The 18728-nt window shown below is 42.0% G+C and overlaps 1 protein-coding gene across 3 annotated transcripts in view; it reads left to right on the plus strand.

Annotated features, from left to right (window-relative positions):
* Nucleotides 1-709: 709 nt before the first annotated feature.
* The window catches only part of LOC110982412 (pregnancy zone protein-like), a 36697-nt gene continuing 18678 nt past the window's right edge, over nt 710-18728 (plus strand). The window contains exons 1-20 of one of the 3 annotated variants that reach the window (XM_087136696.1): nt 710-1084; nt 3911-4106; nt 5414-5588; nt 5744-5796; nt 6547-6733; nt 7413-7497; nt 7937-8027; nt 8194-8323; nt 8857-8966; nt 9805-9978; nt 10625-10819; nt 11131-11257; nt 11712-11917; nt 13398-13547; nt 14512-14667; nt 14962-15031; nt 16029-16212; nt 16810-17038; nt 17539-17680; nt 18258-18364. In XM_087136696.1, coding sequence (XP_086992822.1) covers nt 861-1084; nt 3911-4106; nt 5414-5588; nt 5744-5796; nt 6547-6733; nt 7413-7497; nt 7937-8027; nt 8194-8323; nt 8857-8966; nt 9805-9978; nt 10625-10819; nt 11131-11257; nt 11712-11917; nt 13398-13547; nt 14512-14667; nt 14962-15031; nt 16029-16212; nt 16810-17038; nt 17539-17680; nt 18258-18364 — 2991 coding nt within the window. In that variant the 5' untranslated portion in view covers nt 710-860. Of the gene's footprint in view, nt 1085-2002; nt 2020-2071; nt 2232-3910; nt 4107-5413; nt 5589-5743; nt 5797-6546; nt 6734-7412; nt 7498-7936; nt 8028-8193; nt 8324-8856; nt 8967-9804; nt 9979-10624; nt 10820-11130; nt 11258-11711; nt 11918-13397; nt 13548-14511; nt 14668-14961; nt 15032-16028; nt 16213-16809; nt 17039-17538; nt 17681-18257; nt 18365-18728 lie in introns of those variants that run through there. The other 2 variants (XM_087136697.1, XM_087136698.1) reach the window with 2 other exon arrangements.

Raw genomic sequence — 18728 nt, forward strand, 5'->3', positions numbered from 1 at the left:
CTGTGAAAAGGCGCATTTTGGCCAGAACGTGACTTAGTCGTTCATAGGCCCGATAGTACGAGGTCTCTTCGTTCACACGTTAAATTGTGAAATGCAGTTGCCATCGGGCTGCCTTCCTTGTCACGTACTCGCTAACTCTCAACCAATCAAGAAGCCCAGAAATGTGAACGTGCCAACCTGCTGGCCGTCCAGGTACACGCCCTCAATGTCCTGTATTTTGCGCGCGTTACTATAGGCCTACACGAATTAGCGGCAGTACCCTCACAACAATAGAATAAGCAATGTCAAATCATCTATGTCCTTTCTCTATGGTCAGATTGATCGATATCTACAATTGGGTTTGTTTTGGTGTTTACAGGTTCGTGAACACCTGTTGAAGCAGAACAATGGATACGTCATTGTACCGTGGGACAGACTTTTTTTTAGGTATATGATTGGAAAAAGAGACGCCTGTTTGCGGCCCACTCGTCTGGTTTGGGCCGTTAATCCTGGTAACGTCCTTCTCAAAATCCGACTACACTTTAATCCTCTCGGCACGATTTTCGATATTTGATATGACCCCATCATGTTTACTTAATGGTAATGTGTTGAAAAATGTGAAATTGGCAATAATTGATCGAATTAAAGCAGGCTATTGTTAAATGAACAATGCATTCAAGGTAATAATAGACCGATCAATACTTTTTACAAAGCCTTCAAAAGCTATGCTAACGCATAATTCCTCTGGCCGGCAGAAAAACAACACAACGGAATTACTCTACTTCCAACATCGTAGAACCTCGTAGGACGACAAAAACAGAGTCTATTTGGGAAAATTTGTACAGAGAATTTATTGGACCACGCTTCTAAAAGGAGTTACAATGAGACCGGACGGCCGGGCCGTGGTGCCGGGGCGTTTCTGTGTCTTTCTGGCGGCATTTGTGGCGATTCTTGGCGTGTATGTGCCTCGTCTGTGCGCGGGACAGCAAGAGCTTGTGGCAGAACCGTTTGTTCCAAACAAGGAGCCTCCCGAAGTCCAGAAAGAGGAAGACCACCTAGTCGACGAGAAAGTGGCGCAGGAAAAACTGAAGGAAATTCGAAATCGGTGGGGAAAAATTATGTACTTTTATCTGCAGAATTTGGTATTCTTGGAGTATTTTTTGACACTATATAAAATTTACTATTTTATTTTGCTAAATTATGATCTTTTCCACTAGCGGTGTTGGCCTATAGACGAATCCACTAAAGTTTCACTGGACACTGCTAATGGCCCCCTTTAATGGCGTTAAAACAATTGCGTTGGGTGCTGTAACGAAACAGTGGCTCCATATTATAATATAGCTTTCTCTGTGTATCGCTATGAAAGGGGGTCACTGCAAAACCAGTGATGGCGATGGTCACTGAAAATGTCTATACAAATTGTTATATTTTGGAACTTTTACACAGCATTTACACTGAAATATGGCTTGTTTGAAATACTTTATTTTAATGTTACATCGAAATTAAAAAGTGACTTTTTAAGTGGCTTGACCATTAAGGTTCCAACAAGAAGTCTTTGAAGTTAATTCATAAAATGTAAAAGGACGGTCAACTTGTTCTGACAGCCTCATCAGCTTTAAATTTTTCAGTACCCTCCATTGTAAAAGCACACACAGATTCAACTGCTAGATTAAAAATTACTGACATGGTACTACAAGGTATCACTGCCCGATCAAAAGAATCAAGGGCGTTATTTCATCCCACAACGGAAGCGGTAGTGTGTCATTTTTGCCTACATTCGTTTTCGTCCTGGTTGGACAGTCAGTTTAGATCTCTTTATGTTTAAACTGAAAGAAAATACTCCAAAATCTGCCGTAATGAGTCACATTAGACAACCGAACATTCCTGCAGCAGAAACATGAGCTTACAAGTAGGATCCTCCGGCTGAGGCCTGGGGACGTGGACGGGTACGGAGGAGATCCAATGGTGCGCGGTCGTGAAGTGTCATTCCCGCCCACAAATGTTGAGTAGCGCCCTCTGTTGGTTGAAAGGCGGAATTTGGTACGTACTTGATATAAAACTCGTGCAATACTAAAAGTCACACCCACATCATCAGTGTAGAAATGAAAAATCTTGACCGTAAAACTCGTTGCCTTTACCTAGTAGCGAACTTTAGGCACTTTTAAGACTTGTTTTAGCTTGCTTCAGAACCAGAGTTGAAACTTTCCAAGATGAATGTTAGGCCTGTGTTGCTTACAAATCTAACAAGTGCGGTAGGTAGAGTTTACTTTGATTTGTTGTGACCTAACAACATGTCTTTCGCATGCAACATTAAATTAAGAAAAAAAATAAATAAATAAATAAAAGTTTTAAAATTTAATTTTGAAAGCAAGGGACACAGTCGGGTATGGAGCTGTTGGCTTTATGGTTCTTGAAAATTATGATCCAAACTAACATTAGCATCCTTTCCTATGGGCTAAAAGGTTGGTCTCATGTGATATGAATTATACTCGCCTTTTGGGTAGGAATTTGGTGTGTCCTGTGTTACATGCGTATAGCCGACTAACCTAAAGGCATACTTGGTGCAAAAGGGAACATGAATACAAAATTATGGCACCAGATCAAATGTTCATGCTTCAAATTTGCATAAGTTAAACACATTTCAACATGAAAGAATGAAATGAAGTGGCCTTCAGACGGTGAGTTGTCCTGTCATGTACAAACTCATTCATTTGTGCAAATTTACTTACTTCACTTTATTTCCATACAATATAAAGAGACAACAATGGTATACATTTAGTTGATGGATGGAGACTGCCAAGAAGCATTGCTTGTTGAGTGGAGGCCCCATAGACATTCATGACAATAACAAACATTGTTAGAAATTAACTAGAAAAAATAAAGTACACAAAAATAAAAGGATCTACACTCAGTAACATATAAGCTGTAACCCTGTGATAACTTAATTATTAGATAAAAAACTTATTTGATAATTTAGATTTTATGCTTCAACATAGAGGACCTGGCAATTTTTTTTCAATAAGTTACCAATTGAGCTCCACAGCGTTGGCCCTTCATGGTCCCTCACTCAGTAACATATAGGCTGTAACCCTGTGATAACTTAATTATTAGATAAAATAGTTATTTGATAATTTAGATTTCATGCTTCAACATAGAGGAACTGGCAATTTTCCTCAATAAATTACCAATTGAGCTCCACAGCTTTGGCCCCTCATGTTTCACTGTAGCTTTAGAGAAATGCAGTCCGTGCATGATACCTGTGAAATTCATGACGTTTAGTGTAAAATAATTTGTTGTGAACAATGAAAAAATTGATTTAAGCCAATTTCGTATTGAGCCAGCGCACTAGCCCAGGTGAAGGTAACAAATATCATGAACTTTTGAAACCTTAGAACTGTAAAAGAGAGAATTCATGATAATTGGAACTTTTTTTCTGTAATTTGAAGATTTGATTAAGATGACCACTACTACTATTACGCCATGTAAGAATCCCATATGTTCAGGTAATATACGGTTATATAAGGTATTGTATAACATTGATGAAAGAGATCAATTTTAACTTTGAGATAATCCAGGTTCTTGAAATAACTGTAGAAATATGACTGACATGTGTATTCCAATTTAAGTGGTCATCTAGGGGCCTATATAATCCTAAGAATTTCATTCTATCATTTGTTTAATATCTCTATATCCTCCAGTGATATAGATTCCAGTAGGCTTGGTCGTGCTTTTTATTGCTAAATAACATTTTTACCTGGTCTTTTTCACATGCATATTAAGTGTTAGTTCTGAGCTGTTGATACCATATACATGTATGCTTTGCATACATAGTAACTGGGGAAAATAAGCACTTTAATGACATGTGTGGTAACATCACACGCACACCCTAACCCATCGTTTAAATCCCTCCCCCATTTTTTTGTCTCATCAGTGCCTTTGGTGCGGGGTATCTGGCCATGGCGCCCAAGATCTTGTGTGCCAACAGCCAGGAGAGGGTTTTCATCACCTTTGTCAACTTCTCGCAGCCCGTGGACGTGCAGTTTGCGGTCATGGAGAATGACGAGGTGTCCCTGGTCGTCACTCCGCTCAAAGTCATCACAACACCCTGCGGATGTGTGGAGATTGACGTAAGTTTTCCCCACAGCTGTGAAACTGTTCAGTGTTGTTTGTAGTCTTGACCTCGGCTCTCTTGGTATTTTGGTGTTAGGAAGTGTACTAAAATGTGGGAAATTCACCACTCAGTGGTAAACCTGCATGGCACATTCTTGATCTTCAGCCATTAGTTGATAAAAAAAGGAGTTCGAGATTGAAAGCATATCATCAAAATTGATAAACATAGCACCTCCTGTTTTCAATCATTTCTTAGATTGTGTGAGCACCTTTTGTTTAATCATGGGTTTGATTTATCTAGAAGTAGTTTTTGTTTGTTAATTTTCAAATAATAAAGAAGCAGCCTTCTTGAGGATATTTTTCAGAAAGAAAGTTTCAGTTAAAAAGTTTAAAACTTCAAATTTGGATTAGGATAATTCCAGAAATTAGGGGTGTGTCCCTGTCACATCTGACGTGATTTTGTAAGTTCAGAACACATTTTATAATTTCTAAGAGTTATGAATTAATGCAAATTAACTGCCGAACAAATAGTAATAGTTTGAAATCAATTCCCGTAATATTTTTGTGTCAAATCACAAAGGTCAGATGTAACAGGGACACGAAAATGTCACACTTTTGGACCCCTAATTTCTGGAATTACCCATTAACGGTTTTAGCCATTCTCTGCGCGCCTTTCTGACAGATAGCCTGTATTTTCACAGAATTGTTTTCTATCAATCACATTGAAAAAGATAACCAAATTATAAATACATCAGTCAGTGAAATAGTTCAATGATAGTTAAAGGCCAGGACAACTCACTTTCATATAGACAAATGATTTCTCTCGTACACTTTGTTTTAAAACATGCAGAAAGCTCTTGATTCTCAAACACTCAGTCTGTATGGTGGCTGTCTGCACTTCCAGAAGCACAAGCAGAGCGCCTTGAGCCATAAACTGCTGATTTATGCTTATAATGTGTAGTAAAGATGAACAAAGAAATTGACTTCCCACATTATATCGTGTATTTGAGGTGGGGTCTATAGCTGTATGGTTTGGGGGTTTTATGGCTTCTTATTTGTGCCCCTTTAACAGAGGACCATGGTTTTGGTAGCTCAGTTGGTAGGATGTCAGTGTGGTGTTCTGGAGGTCCCAGGTTCACATGCTACTCCTGTCAATGCCTTTGTTCATCTTGACAGTATATTAGCTTCTATTCAGTTTTACCTATATGGTTTGTTTCGTACCTTATTGAATAGATGTGAATTTTTAGAAATGATATCTGCCATTGTGCAGTAGCCATTCCTGCCGACGCTTGCTGTAACATGGCCCCTTTCTTCCTTCCAATAGCTGCCTCCCATTGACAAGCCCAGGATGACCGTCACCCTGGTCATGTACGCCAAGAGGACCTTGATGCAATGTGAGGAGTTTGAAATCGTGGACAGTATCAAGGTCTACCTGGACGCCTGTAACTCGGAGACCTTCATTGAGACGGACAAGCCCATCTATAAACCAGGCCAGCATGGTACGGCATATATTTTCAACGGGCAAAGACCTAGACGTGCATGTAGATGTTATCACAAAACTTGGACGGAGCTCTTGTTGTTAGTTTTAGGTTTGAATCCCTTTAATGTAGGTTTTCTCGGTACTACTCTTTTTTTACCCCCTTGTTTGTTTCAGTGCAATTCAGAGTCCTAACATTGCTGTCGGACCTGAGGCCTGACATGAGTGAGGTAAGTCCCGTCGTATAATCAGGTCTTAAGTCCATGTACCATGTGATATGATCAAGCGCTATTACAATCTATTACAATCTATCACAGTATTCTAAAAGTGTTTCTTCAATGTTTTCAATCTGCCGTTGTGCCTTTTTAAAAATAATTTGAATCTGTCCCAGTGCTGTTATTATTCAAAAGAAAAAGACACATTTTTTCCCTGAGTTGCATTCTTTAAGTATGTGATCACCTGGGCTTGCGCTTTGGCATTCTGTGAAAAATATCGTAGTGACAGCCTTGTGAAACCCATGAGCATTTGTCAGAAGTGACCGTGGCATAAAGAACTCACAAGTCCGAGGGCAATTCAGCACGAGTTAGAAACAGCTACTGTGGCAGCACGGTGCTTGTGGGTAGGTGGCGCGTGCACATCACATGACTCCTAGACCAATAGGAAGCTGTTACTTGCCAGATGCACGGGAGTGTGAGTGTGGTGTCTGTATGTGGAAGACGGTCGAGAAACGTAAAGTTGTGGAAATGAGAGAAAAATTTCAAACAAATAAACCGAGTCAGACTGAGACTTGAATTGAAAGTTCTACCCAGATTTAAAGCCCAGATTGGTTGAATCAAGAGATGTGGGCAAGAATCACTGTATAAATCTGCCCGTGTTAAGAAGACGACCTTATTTAATCTAACTGCAATTTCACTGTTGTGTTATAAATCAGTTGAAATAGATTTTACCTGAAGTGCTTTCAATTGCTGCTCTCCCTGAAGGTCTCCAAAATCTGGATCGAGTCCCCCTCTGGCATCCACATGGCCCAGTGGCTGGCTGTCAAGACCAATGATGGCCTGATTGACCTGTCCATGCCCATGTCCACGGACCCACCCATGGGAGACTGGAGGATCAAGGTCCGCCATCACGACCGAGAATTCACGCAGACCTTCAAGGTCGGCGAATATGGTATGGACAGTAAATTCCTACGCGTATTTTCATGACGTCCTGGTAATATTCCATCGGAGAAAATCTGTTTGTTGGCTCGTCTGAATCTGGGGACCAGACTTTTACAATGGCCGTCATACACAGTCGCACCCTTCAGAAGCCGTGATGACTGCAGCAGCATCACGCTCAACACACGGGTGGTTTGCATAATTTGTGGAATACCTCTTTGACTAATACAGAGTGCTGCAACTTGCTAAATGCACGCGTGTCTCAAGTGAAAGGAAGCATGCGTGGTACCACCCCATTTGGGGGCAAATTTGAGCACAGTGTCCTGAACAATAATTTTGACAGTCTAGTTGGCCATTTGGACCCAGGTCCTGGTGTATGGTTGAGCCTGCTTCATTTAGTCATCTGAGAATTTTAGCGTTCAGGAGACAAAATAGCCACATCTCGAGTATGATGTGAAAACTTGCCATGGATTTCAACAGTTCACTGCACAATTGCATCGAAAACTGTCCGTTTGGATCTTCATTGTGTGCCGTCTGAGTTGGCAAAAATACCGGTAGTTCATTCCAGTTACCCAATGGGTTGAAGTAGTCTGATGATGTGTATATTTGCCACAAAGCATAATTTTTTCTGTGAAACTTTTAATTTTTTGTTAATCTTGTGTTTGTCTCTCTCCTCTGTTTCTGTGCGGCAGTGCTACCCAAGTTTGAAGTCATGATCAAAGGGCCGGATTATGTGGTAGTCCCTGGTGGCGAGGAAGAAATCACCGTTTGCGGCAAGTAAGGCCAACCAAATACAAAATCTTGTTTGCCAGCATATTTTCTTACGATTGATTTGATTGTTTTTTTTTCCTCTCACTTTCCTTTGCTGCACATGTGCAGAATTGCATCTTTGCAATTTATAATTGTAAAATCTACGTTTGCACTATTTGAATTATTCTCATATTAGTAATGTAAGAAAGAATGCAGCCGTGTCATCTTTCAACATTCCATCCTGTTTTTCTGAGTAAATTATAGTTACTGGATAATTTGGAAAAGTTCGTAAAAAAACAGCAAACTGTTTGAAGACCATTTAGAACAGTGGTTGTGACCCTTTCGCATCTTGGATCAGAAGTCTTGCATTAAACAAAGGCAGTTTCTTTTGGGGGGGGGTTATTTGTGTTTTTTTTTTTTTTTAAATTCTTTACTTCATAAATTCCCTCCCCCTTTTTCTTGACAGATACACCCACGGCCAGCCCGTTAGTGGCTCAATCAAACTTCACATCTCTGTATCATCCAATAAAAATGTAGCAATGGACCAATTTGCTAGGGTAAGAGAGAAGTAACCAATCATGTCGGCCTCTAAATTATTTCGGACTAAACAAAATCTTCTTTAGCCTATTCAGTTGGTCTGGAAATTGTTTCAAAGCTTTACTCAGATCAATGTATGTACCTGCTTCTAAAGAGAATGGATCCCTTTTCCCCTTTGTCATTCAGAACACTAACATTTATGGCTGCCATGTCTTTGAAGTCGACTTGTCCGAGCTTCAGTGGAAACAAGTTGGTTATATCAACCCCCACTACACCAAACTGACCATCAGAGCCGAGTTTGAAGAGGCTGCAACACGTAATAAAGAGATCCCTAACATTGCCCTTGGTGCTGCTCTGGATTTGTGTTCATCATAAAAGAAAATGGGCACAAATGATAGATTAAAAGGGATAAGCTTTCTTTGTTGACTGTCCTCTCGCTCATTCCGGGTTGTGACCTTAGTAAAGGGAAAGTTGACAACTCGAAATCACAGTTCCAAACTCTTTTGAAGTGATAGGAACATCGGACATTGAGAAGGTTGAAGTTTCTCACTCTTATTAGCTACTTCAGGATTTCAACTGATATTTCATACTTCTTTGTTAGAACACTTTGGCCCCATTGCCCCTGTCTGTTGCAAACCTCTTATCGAAATCATCTATTTTGTGCACATTCTGTTGAAAGTTACCTGTGAGTACTCTCCAGCATTTACAAATGCAAACCAATATGAACACAGTGTGTCCTTCACTGTTTGAGATCATGAGCTGACTAGTCATCACCAACATTTCCCTCCCAGAAGTAAACAAACTGCCCCCTCAAGTAAGGAAGTTTGACGTTTTCTTTCTCATCCAAAGGCACTGTGATTGAGAAGACTGTGGATGATATTGTGATCAGCCAGAGGCCATTTGAGCTCAAGTTCTCTGTTCCCTCCACCTTCAAGCCAGGTCTTCCATTCTCGGGCATGGTCAGTAAATACGTACAGTGGAACGCCGCTATAACAACCACGACAGGGTCCACGCTAAGTGTTCGGTACAGCGGTCGTTCGGTATAGCGAAATCAACTGCCGAATGTTTCGTTGCCATGTTGAATAGCGCCCTCTCTTGTCTAACTGAAGTGCAACCTCTCTTGTGATACTATGATTCGCTGTTTTCGTGATGATGTTTTGCGTGATGTTCAGTACAGCCGAATGTTTGGTATAGCGGTGTTCCACTGTATGCGCAAATGAACTAGTGTAAGGTTCATGAAACAGTTGAGGAACTGTTGTACGGGTGAAGTATGGTAGCAGATGTAACTGTGTACCAGCCTTTGCCACGCTCAGTGATGCTGAACTGGTTGTGTTTTTGTTTCACAGAGGTGAACTTATTACGTATTAGGTGTAAAACAAATATAATATGGTTTATTTTGGTTGAGTAGTCTATTTTAGTGCCTCAAGGAATTGAAAGTTGACAAACTAGTTTGGTTGGCTTTACCTTGCTAACTATAGTTTGTCAATTCTGAATACCTCAGGGACCAAATATTAACTATCCACCCTCAAAGTCCCAAACCAAGTTAGATCTATAAACTAGGGCTTAATGTTACAGATGTGCTGAGTAGGACATGTTACAGGGCAAAAACTATTCTTTTGCTTTCGTACTGTTGAGGCTCTGTCATAGTTAACCGGCCATTGGTAGGCAAAACGTGATGAAAAAAGAGACAGGTTATTGGGGAAGTTTCCTGCCAAGAAAATGTCTCAGTAGTTTGGATGAATGAGCTCGACACCCTTACCAGTTTCCCTGGTTGATTTCTGCCCCGACGTTTTTCAGCTTCTGTTCAATGACCCGAGCGGCAAGCCGCTGGCTGGGGAAACAGGCGAAGTCATCGCCCAGGCGGGCCAGCCCGAGGACCTGCTGAGGAAGATCGTGATCAGCAATGACAGGGGGATAGCCTTCTTCACCATCCCAGATGTGCCACAGGATGCCGACTACATCTCTCTGCAGGTAAGTCTAGGGGCTGGCCAAAAAAATGTTGGGCTCTGACACATTGTTTAGCTTATTTTAACTTGAAAATAAATAGCTGTGCCCGAATTTCATGTATTTCTTGGTTGATGGACACAGATATTTTGTTAATGAATGAGATCATTTGAAGCAATATAACGAGATTTGTGGGCAAAAGTCTGAATGGCAAAAAAGTGTCCTTGGAGCAATCATTTCATCATCTGATTTTCAATTCTCTATCAGGATCATTTTAACTGCATGACTGACTGAAATTACACAAATGAAATGACTCATACCATCGCGAATGTTTTTGCCAACTGGGCTCAGAACAGAAATTTCATACTAACACCCTATGTAGATGTTGGTTCTAAAAATCCAAGAAAAAAAAATAACTATAATAACTGTAAAAAATATTTGTAAGGTGTGGGACAGAAGTGCAAGGGGGTAAAACGGCCCCTGCGTGTCTGTTCTCCCACTACCGCCTCTGCTTAAGATATTTAGGTCAGGCGATTCATCACCACTGTCGGTGATATTTTTGCTGAAAATGAACCAAAATACCATTCAAATTTTACAGCGTCTGTCAATGATATAAATTATGAATGAAAGGTATATAATGTTCCTTGAAATTTGTCACATGACCCCGTTGCAGGCCAGCTCACTGGGCTCCGACCCGCAGAGCAGCTCTCACACCTACGGTCATGTGAAGGCCCAGTTCTCCCCGTCCAAGAGTTTCATCCACATTGACCCGGTTGACGAGAGAGCAGAGGTTGACTCCTACCAGACCCTGACCATCCGGATGACCAGCCAAGAGCCCGAGTACAACGGGGTCCATCTTCACACCCTGGTCAGTGTGGAACCCCTGTGTCCTTTGTTTGTGATTACTGGTACTGATGCACGCTTTGACATTATTTTCAAAGTATTCCTGTAATCAGATCATCTCCTCGCAAGCTGCTATAAATGTGTGCAATTCTGCCTCACCGTGTTTAAACTTTTCGCACAACGTCTGCTTGTATTACAGCAAATTACTACTGCAGTGGCATTTCTTCCATTTAAAGATCTAATATGATGCTCGGAATCGATGCAGTTGTATCAAAATTTTAGAGGAAACATATTCAGAATTCTTGCTGACCTTTTCCCTACATCTTCGACACCCAGATGATGGCACGAGGCAACATTATCCTAGACGTGCATTCCATTATTCCACCTGAAGAAATCGATGCATTTCACCGGCCTGGCCAGTATGGGATCTATCCTGTCAAAACGGATGAAATGGGCATGAAAGGTATTGAGGATTGAGTTGGGCTTTCAATTTCATTAATACCTGACTGAAACATGAGTTTGAAGAACATGACCTCATATCAACCCCTTGTGTATATGTGTCAATGTAATTACTTTAATGTGGACAATGCCCAGTGATGGAAAACACTTGATAAGCAATTAGATTTTCAACCATCTTTAAAGTTGTAATGGCTTGCGATTAAAATAGCAAACAGGATGAAGGAGACCATTTCTTATGGGAGGAGAAGGGCAGTTTCCACTTCTGGTTAAAACTTCAGCAATATGCCAGTCCTCTGAAGTAGGGCAGTCAATTCCTGTGCATTTTAAACTCAATTTGCCTTCATAAACAAAAGTAAACATGTTCTCCTTGGGTAACTCAGGAAGGACACAAATTGTTAGAATATGGTTCATTTCCAGTATGATTGGACGGCATTTTTTTTTTGTTGCTCTTTTGACAGAATACGCCCACAGCCTCCACATGCTACCCAGTGATATCCCCATCCACATCCTGGAGAAAGGCAAGGTGAAGACCACCCGCCGTCGGTTCAAGGTGTCCTACGAGATGTCGCCCGCTGTCACCATCATGGCCTATTACATCCGGGACGACGGAGAGGTGGTCGCCGACACCGTGACCATACCCGTCGAGGAAGTCTTTCAAAACCAGGTCCGAAGGAACTTCCTTCCTTTGGGAGAAATTCTAAGCCCAGGTTACCTCCATATCTCTCTGCATTTATCACTGTGAAGCCAGGAATATGGATGCAGATGGCTATAAATGTCCATTTGAAATGTATTATGAAATGTAGTGCTTTGTCAATATCCATGACCTGCTTGCTGTAATATGCATTCGAAGCAATTCACCGTGTCCAAGAATGTGACGACAAGCATTGTAATCTTGAGGTCACAATGATGGCCCAATGCCAACATTCGTATGAAAAAATTACATCACAGATTTACTGGCATTGCATTTCACTACTTCTCCGACACCTACAGGTGTACCCGTGCTGTGTTGTCTCGGGCATGGGCACCGCATATAGGTATTAACCCTAATCCCCTCGGGCATGGGCACACATATAGGTATTAACCCTAATCCCCTAGGGTGTATGTAAAATTGTATTGAAATTGGAGGATTTGGGACTGTATGGGTTAATGGATGAATGGTCTCAGGATTCTCACTCAGGGTAGAGCCACAGCAGGGAGACCACATCAGGAGGTCACGTGGCAATGAACATGTGCAGAATGAGTCTGTTAAAAGCAACGGCCACCTATACCTGCATTCACTTTCCTCACACTGAACTTCTTCAACTCAATCAGCTTTAATGCAGCCTACGGAACTGTGTTGACTTTCCTCCGTTGCGTTGATTAGGCCTAGTCACCATATTTTGCCTTGTGTTGTGGGACACTTACCCAATTAACTGGTTCAATGTGTAGGATACTTGGTCCGCAAGCACGTGACTTTTCCTCGGACCAGCCGATTTTCGCGTTTCTATCTTCACGCTCATGTCATCGATAATTGAAAAAGGCTGTACAAAGCCTTGTAAAGATATGGAATTCCCTCGTTTTTTTGGTCAAAGTCCAAGTTGCCTGCCTGGGTCGTGGCTCAAGAAGTTACATGAGAAAGAACGAGAAGTCACATGAGTGCTAAATCTATCACAGTTTTACCAGCACCAGTCATTGGGCAAGTTCGGGCCTGAACCATAGTTAGGCCACTAGTCAGTGGCTATTAACAATGGACATGCAGTATTAAGTTACATTGGAATGACCCCAGTCGGCCTTTTTAAAAAAAAGCTCATTGTTACTCAAATTTCAGTGTACGCTGCGATTCCCGTAGCAAACAAGGTCACTGAAATCTCGTACAATTATTTTCATGTGAATATTTTCCTCTGTAGTGATCCATGAAATATGTTATTGGTAACTAGCGGTGCGACCATACCCCTGAACCTGGTCCCAAATGGTCGACTAGACATGTCTGACCGTACACCGAGCGCTGCTAGTCGGTCTATAGTCAACTATAGTCATCGCTCGAACTTTCCCATCGTGGGGGAATTAACTGAACTCAGTGCTGCTGACAGCAGATTATAAAATGTAAGATCTTAACCTTGCAGAACTAAGCCCTCATTGTTTTTTCCCTGAATCCTGACTCATAGGTGGCAGTCAAGTTTGCTGATCTTGAGAAGCAGCCGGGCCAAAACACCACCCTCAACATTGAGGCCAAGCCTTCCTCTCTGTGTGCCTATGGGGTCGTGGACAAGAGCGTGCACCTGCTTGGGGGTGACAACCGCATCACTAAAGAAAAGGTCAGTCAGTGGGTTGTTTTTTGTTTTTAAAATGCTATTTCAGTACTGAGTAAAATCAGCAGGGTGACATATGTAGAGCAAGTGATTAGCTTGGGGGTTGGCTTCTGTGATGTCCACAGCGGATGGCCTAATTGATCGGTTTGAGACATTGATGGGTAAAGACTTTAGGTTCTGAAACAATGTTTGGAATATAGCAGATAGTTGGTCATTTGGTCAATTAGTGGACATAGACTATAGGTCCTGACACTATAAAGTTGTTAACCCTAACAGTCCTCATACAAACCTTCACTAGCTGGAGGACTGAAGGCTTCAAGAAAAGAAGAGAGTTAATGAAAAGAGGTTCCACCTGCAATTTGGTACCAGAGTTATCTTTAATTCGGTCCTGCACTGCTTAGCCCTAACGATTTTGTATGTGTCGGGTAACTTCAATGCCCGTTTGGTACCCTTATTCCAACTGTGCATGTGTACAGTAAGATTTGCCATATTGGATGAGCACAGGGGACAAATTTACACAGGTGTACTGGAGTGACGGAGACCAAATCTGCAGACTGTAAGGCTTTGACGCAGTCATTGAGAAAAGACAGAAATGCCATTTGCACAGAGTCTAAAGCATAACAATATTGCAGATCTTTTTTTTTTTGTATTTGGTAAAACGAAACATGAACCTTTGGTCAATTTTGTCAGTGTCCACTAACTTTGCATGTGTGGCAGATTGTTCGTCCTGAAATTTTAAGTGTAAAACCTTGAGGTGCTCATGTAAACAGTTAAATACCGAACTGGCGTGGGGTGCGTCCACAAGGGACATTGTTGCCTGTGACTACGGCTATTTAGTGTGTAATGCCAATGGCAAATAGTGGAGCTGTAGCCGCAAAATGTGCACTTCTGACACAGCCTTATTCTGTCAGCACTGTGATCTCACAAGCAGTAGGAATGGTCACACTGATGGCCTTATCCCTGCCTCCAGGTCTTCAAAGTGCTTGAGGACCTTCAGCTGTCAGCCGAGGGGGGCTCTGCCGAGCCTTACAGCAAGAAGTGCCAGGGCGGAGGAGGGTATGGAAGATCCTTCTTTGGAGGCTTTGCCCCTGGACCGAGTGAGCAGGACGCATCACAGTCGTTCAAGGTAAAAAATGTGTGACTCTCTCTTGTTCCGGTCCTCAACCCACCTAGTAAACATGGGCGAGTTGAATTAAACAGGTGACAGAAAGGAAGGTTCTCCAAGAATTCCACCTGTTCAGCAAATAATGTAGAAGTCTCTTTACTTTCAAGACTCAAAGCCGGTTCACACTCCAGGCAATCTCAAATGCGAAGTGACTTTGACGTCCTGCAACATTTGCAGCAAAATGCACTTGAATTGGAGTGTGTTCAACATTTCTGAAGACACTAACATCCCCATGTCTTTTAATCCCAACACTAGGATCTGGGTGTGGTATACCTGACTAACCTCAAAGTGGAGACAGCGCCTTGTCGGGACATGTACCCTATATGTAAGTGCCTTTCACTGGCCAATTATTTTGCATCTTTGCAGTCATTTCTGCAGTAAATATAATTGTGAAACAGGAATAACACACTATTTTAAAGATAGATTTGCACCGGGAAAATGTAAATAAATTTTTGAATTTTTTTTTGGCCCTGCCCGACGTGTATTTTAACACTGTATACTCAGTGTATGCCCCCGAAGGCTTGTGAAAAACCACATGTACTCTGGTGAAACTCGAACCCACAACCTCCTGCTTACTAGTGCAGATGTCTTGACCACCGAGCTTGCCGGGGTCGGCTGGCTGGTTTGAATCATATGTAGCATCGGGTTCCGCGAACAACTATTTCAAAGATGGATTTTCAAAGGAATAATACAGTTTTTAATGGCGAAAGCGATGCTGGTGATGATCTCTGTTCAGAATTTGGAGATTTACGTCGTTGCTGATGTTTCCTCTTTCCTACGTGGCAAATGAGTTTATGGTTTCTGACAAGTACCCTGAACAAACATGTGGGAAGAACCATCGACATAATACCACAATGAACATACCTTTTACCATTTTGCAGTAAATTTATCTAAACTGTTTTTTTTTTACAGATTTTTAAACCCATTTAATTAGCATCCATGAAATGCCCCCCCCCGAAAGGTCCTTTGTTGAGTCATTAGTGAAAAAAGATGATTGTTAAATTTCCTATCGAGTATTGGTCTGCTTATTGTAATCATGAGAGGGTCATAGTCTTAAAACCCTGCGAAATCTCTGTGGCAGGATTAGTCCCATAATCCCCCAGTGAATATCCGTAAAAAGAAAACTAGTTTGGGGTAAAATGGTACATTGAGGGATATTAAGGGAGAGATATGTTCATAGTGTAAGGCCAGATAACTCAGTTTTTGTAAGAGGAATAAATTAGCTCTTGTAAAAGGGCTCCCCACTCGTTAGTCGGTTTTCCCTTTACAGTTAATTTGGGAAGTGTTCAAGTCTTGCTCATTTTTTGATGAATTTCTTGCAGATTATCGTCAGGAGATGATCATGGAGGACGGGATGGCCGCTCCCATAGCAATGCCGATGCTAGCAATGGCAAGTGCTCCCATGGAAGCCGTTGCCATGGCAGAAGTTGATGGGGCTAGGGGAGGGGCCCCTGAAGTCCGTTCCTACTTCCCAGAGACCTGGTTGTACAGCCTGGTGCGAGTCAGGTCAGGCATCCTCCCTTCCTCCTCAGTCCTGCCGTTGTTTTTACCATTCTGTCGATGCTTGAACTCATGCGCCCATCATTTTGTGTGTGTGAGTTTGTTTCTGCATTCAATGGGGACCCTGAACAATAGCGGACAATAAGGTCCCCGATTGACAGAGGGTCCCCGATTGACAACTGTGTACAAAACATATGGGTGGTCTTCTAAAAACGTTAAAGTACAAACAAAAGAGGAACAATAGGGGGTCCCCAGTTGCAGGCAAATACACACTTGTGTGTGTGTGTGTGTGGCATGGGAAATATTTGGGAATTCAAGAGCACAGGTCTTTCCAGTGGATGCATTACCACTGGAATTCACCAACAAAAAATCTCTTTATCTGCAGGTGGATTGTTGGGATGGGAGGGGCTGGGATGACTCACCTCCTCCTGGTGCCTGACCGATGCTGATTACATGCTTAAAACTGGGAATAAATACTGCAAATCTGTAAATCTTGATTCATCGCTAAAGGCTGTTGATCTTTCTGCAACTTGACCTCCGAGCCCAAATAAAGCAGCTATGCCCTACCGTTTCCCCCTCTTTTTCTTCACTCTTTGATTGCAGCTCTGACGGCCAGGCCGACATTGCCGTCCAGGTCCCCCACACCATCACAGAGTGGGTCGGGCACGGCTTCTGCACCTCGTCCCGGTTCGGGGCCGGGGTGTCCGACCTGACCAGGCTCAGGGCATACCAGCCGTTCTTCGTGGACATGTCGCTACCGTACTCGGTCATTCGCAACGAATATGTTCCCGTGACTGTGGTGGTCTTCAACTATGTCACCAAGTGCTTAGTGGTGAGTGTTCTAAAGTTCGTTAATATTTGATTTTGTGGACATTTTTTAAAACACTTTTATGTCCTCAACTGAGTAGTTGATTAACTTGTTTTGGAATTCTTAGCTCACCAATCATTGACTTGCTGGCAAAAAAGTCATTTTTAATGGCGTTCCGACCTTCGCTGACGTAATTAATAAGCATTGCATGCGCAGTGAAGTCTGAGAGCTTGTCCAAGAGACAAAAATTCAAGAATGTATTGAATAGTTTGTGTGAGGACTTTGTTGATGAAATTGTGCCGTCCGCAGATGTTTTGGGAAGCGGGGACCGAAATGATATTGGTGAAGATTGTGAATGTTTTGAAATGAAATTAGGAGAGCAGACGTCTCTGAATTTCAAATTTCTTTGGGGGGGGTAGAATTAACCCATGTTACTGTCCTCTCCTGGATTGTCTCCTGTAAAATCATTTGAAAGTGCAATGTAATGGGCACACTTGCGTGATGTCATCATCCTACCTTCACAGGTGGAATTGACACTGCAGCCGTCCAGTGATTTTGAGATTGAGGAGCAGAACCGCAAGGAGCACGTCTGTGTCTGTGGAGGCCAGTCGGTCCCCTCGTCTTTCTACATCAAGACTGTCACAATTGGCACCATTGAAATTGAAGGTAAGGTGACAACATGTACTACGTAACCATTCCATATTGTGAAGCGGTGACCAACAATGTCCCATTTGAAAAAAATTTACAGTCAACTCTCATTACAACAAAATTCCGGGGACCTGACAAATTACTTTGTTGGAATCAGGACACTGTGGTAAATGGAGTGGAAAGACAAAGAAAAATGCAAGAATTCAAGAAATTGGGATTCTCAGAATTTGTTCTTTGCAACAGAGTCAGCTGTATTCTTAGAAGGAACCTTGTTTTATGTTTCTGTCTGGGAAATTGCTACATTATAGGGCTCTAGCTTTCGAGGCCAGCTCATTTTCAGCACGTTTAAAATTGAATGAGAATACAGACTTGTGGTCTTTTCACTGTAAACATTGTTAGCAGCAGCCTCTGAAGTCAGACTGGACCCACTGTGCTCCAGCTTTACTAGTGAGGAGAAGCAACCGGTGCGTGTTTCATGTCCGCAGATTTCAGAGCCAGTTTGAGCAAGAAAGTTGCTTTCATGCATGCTGCATGCGCACATTAAGCGGCGGCATATCAAGAATTTGAGTCCAGTTTCCAAACTTTTTCAATGCAGTCCATGCTGTGTCAGTGGATGATAGTGACAACTGGTGTGGAGGACAAGAAATGGACAACAGTCAGAATGGATTCTCTGACGCCATCCGAAAGCACCTGCTGGTCAAGGTGCGTGCTTGACCGTTGGTGCCACAAATAATGAACAGGAGTAGAGCTTTGTAACTGGTGACGGGTAGAATTCAAGAATAGGAAGAAATCACATTTGCAGCACCTAGCAGGTTTAGAAAATGTTTTGAAGAGAGATGATGAAAGTCCAGCAGAGATGTACTTGTTTCTGTTTTTTTTTTTTTGCTGCATTACTTAAGAAATATTGACTTGATTTGTCATAGCTAAAAAAGACGTAACAGCAAAATAACACAATTCGTGAACTTTCAATGAACCAAAATTTGAAGTTCTTTTCATTTGTCTCTGTTCATTGTAAAAACCCTGTTTACTGAAGATTGTAAAGGCTCATAATATCTCTCTCTCTTCA

The sequence above is a fragment of the Acanthaster planci genome, linkage group LG05 (genome assembly GCF_054643075.1).
Source record: "Acanthaster planci isolate LZ-2023a linkage group LG05, COTS_SCS, whole genome shotgun sequence".
In the NCBI taxonomy this organism is placed as follows: Eukaryota; Metazoa; Echinodermata; class Asteroidea; order Valvatida; family Acanthasteridae; genus Acanthaster; species Acanthaster planci.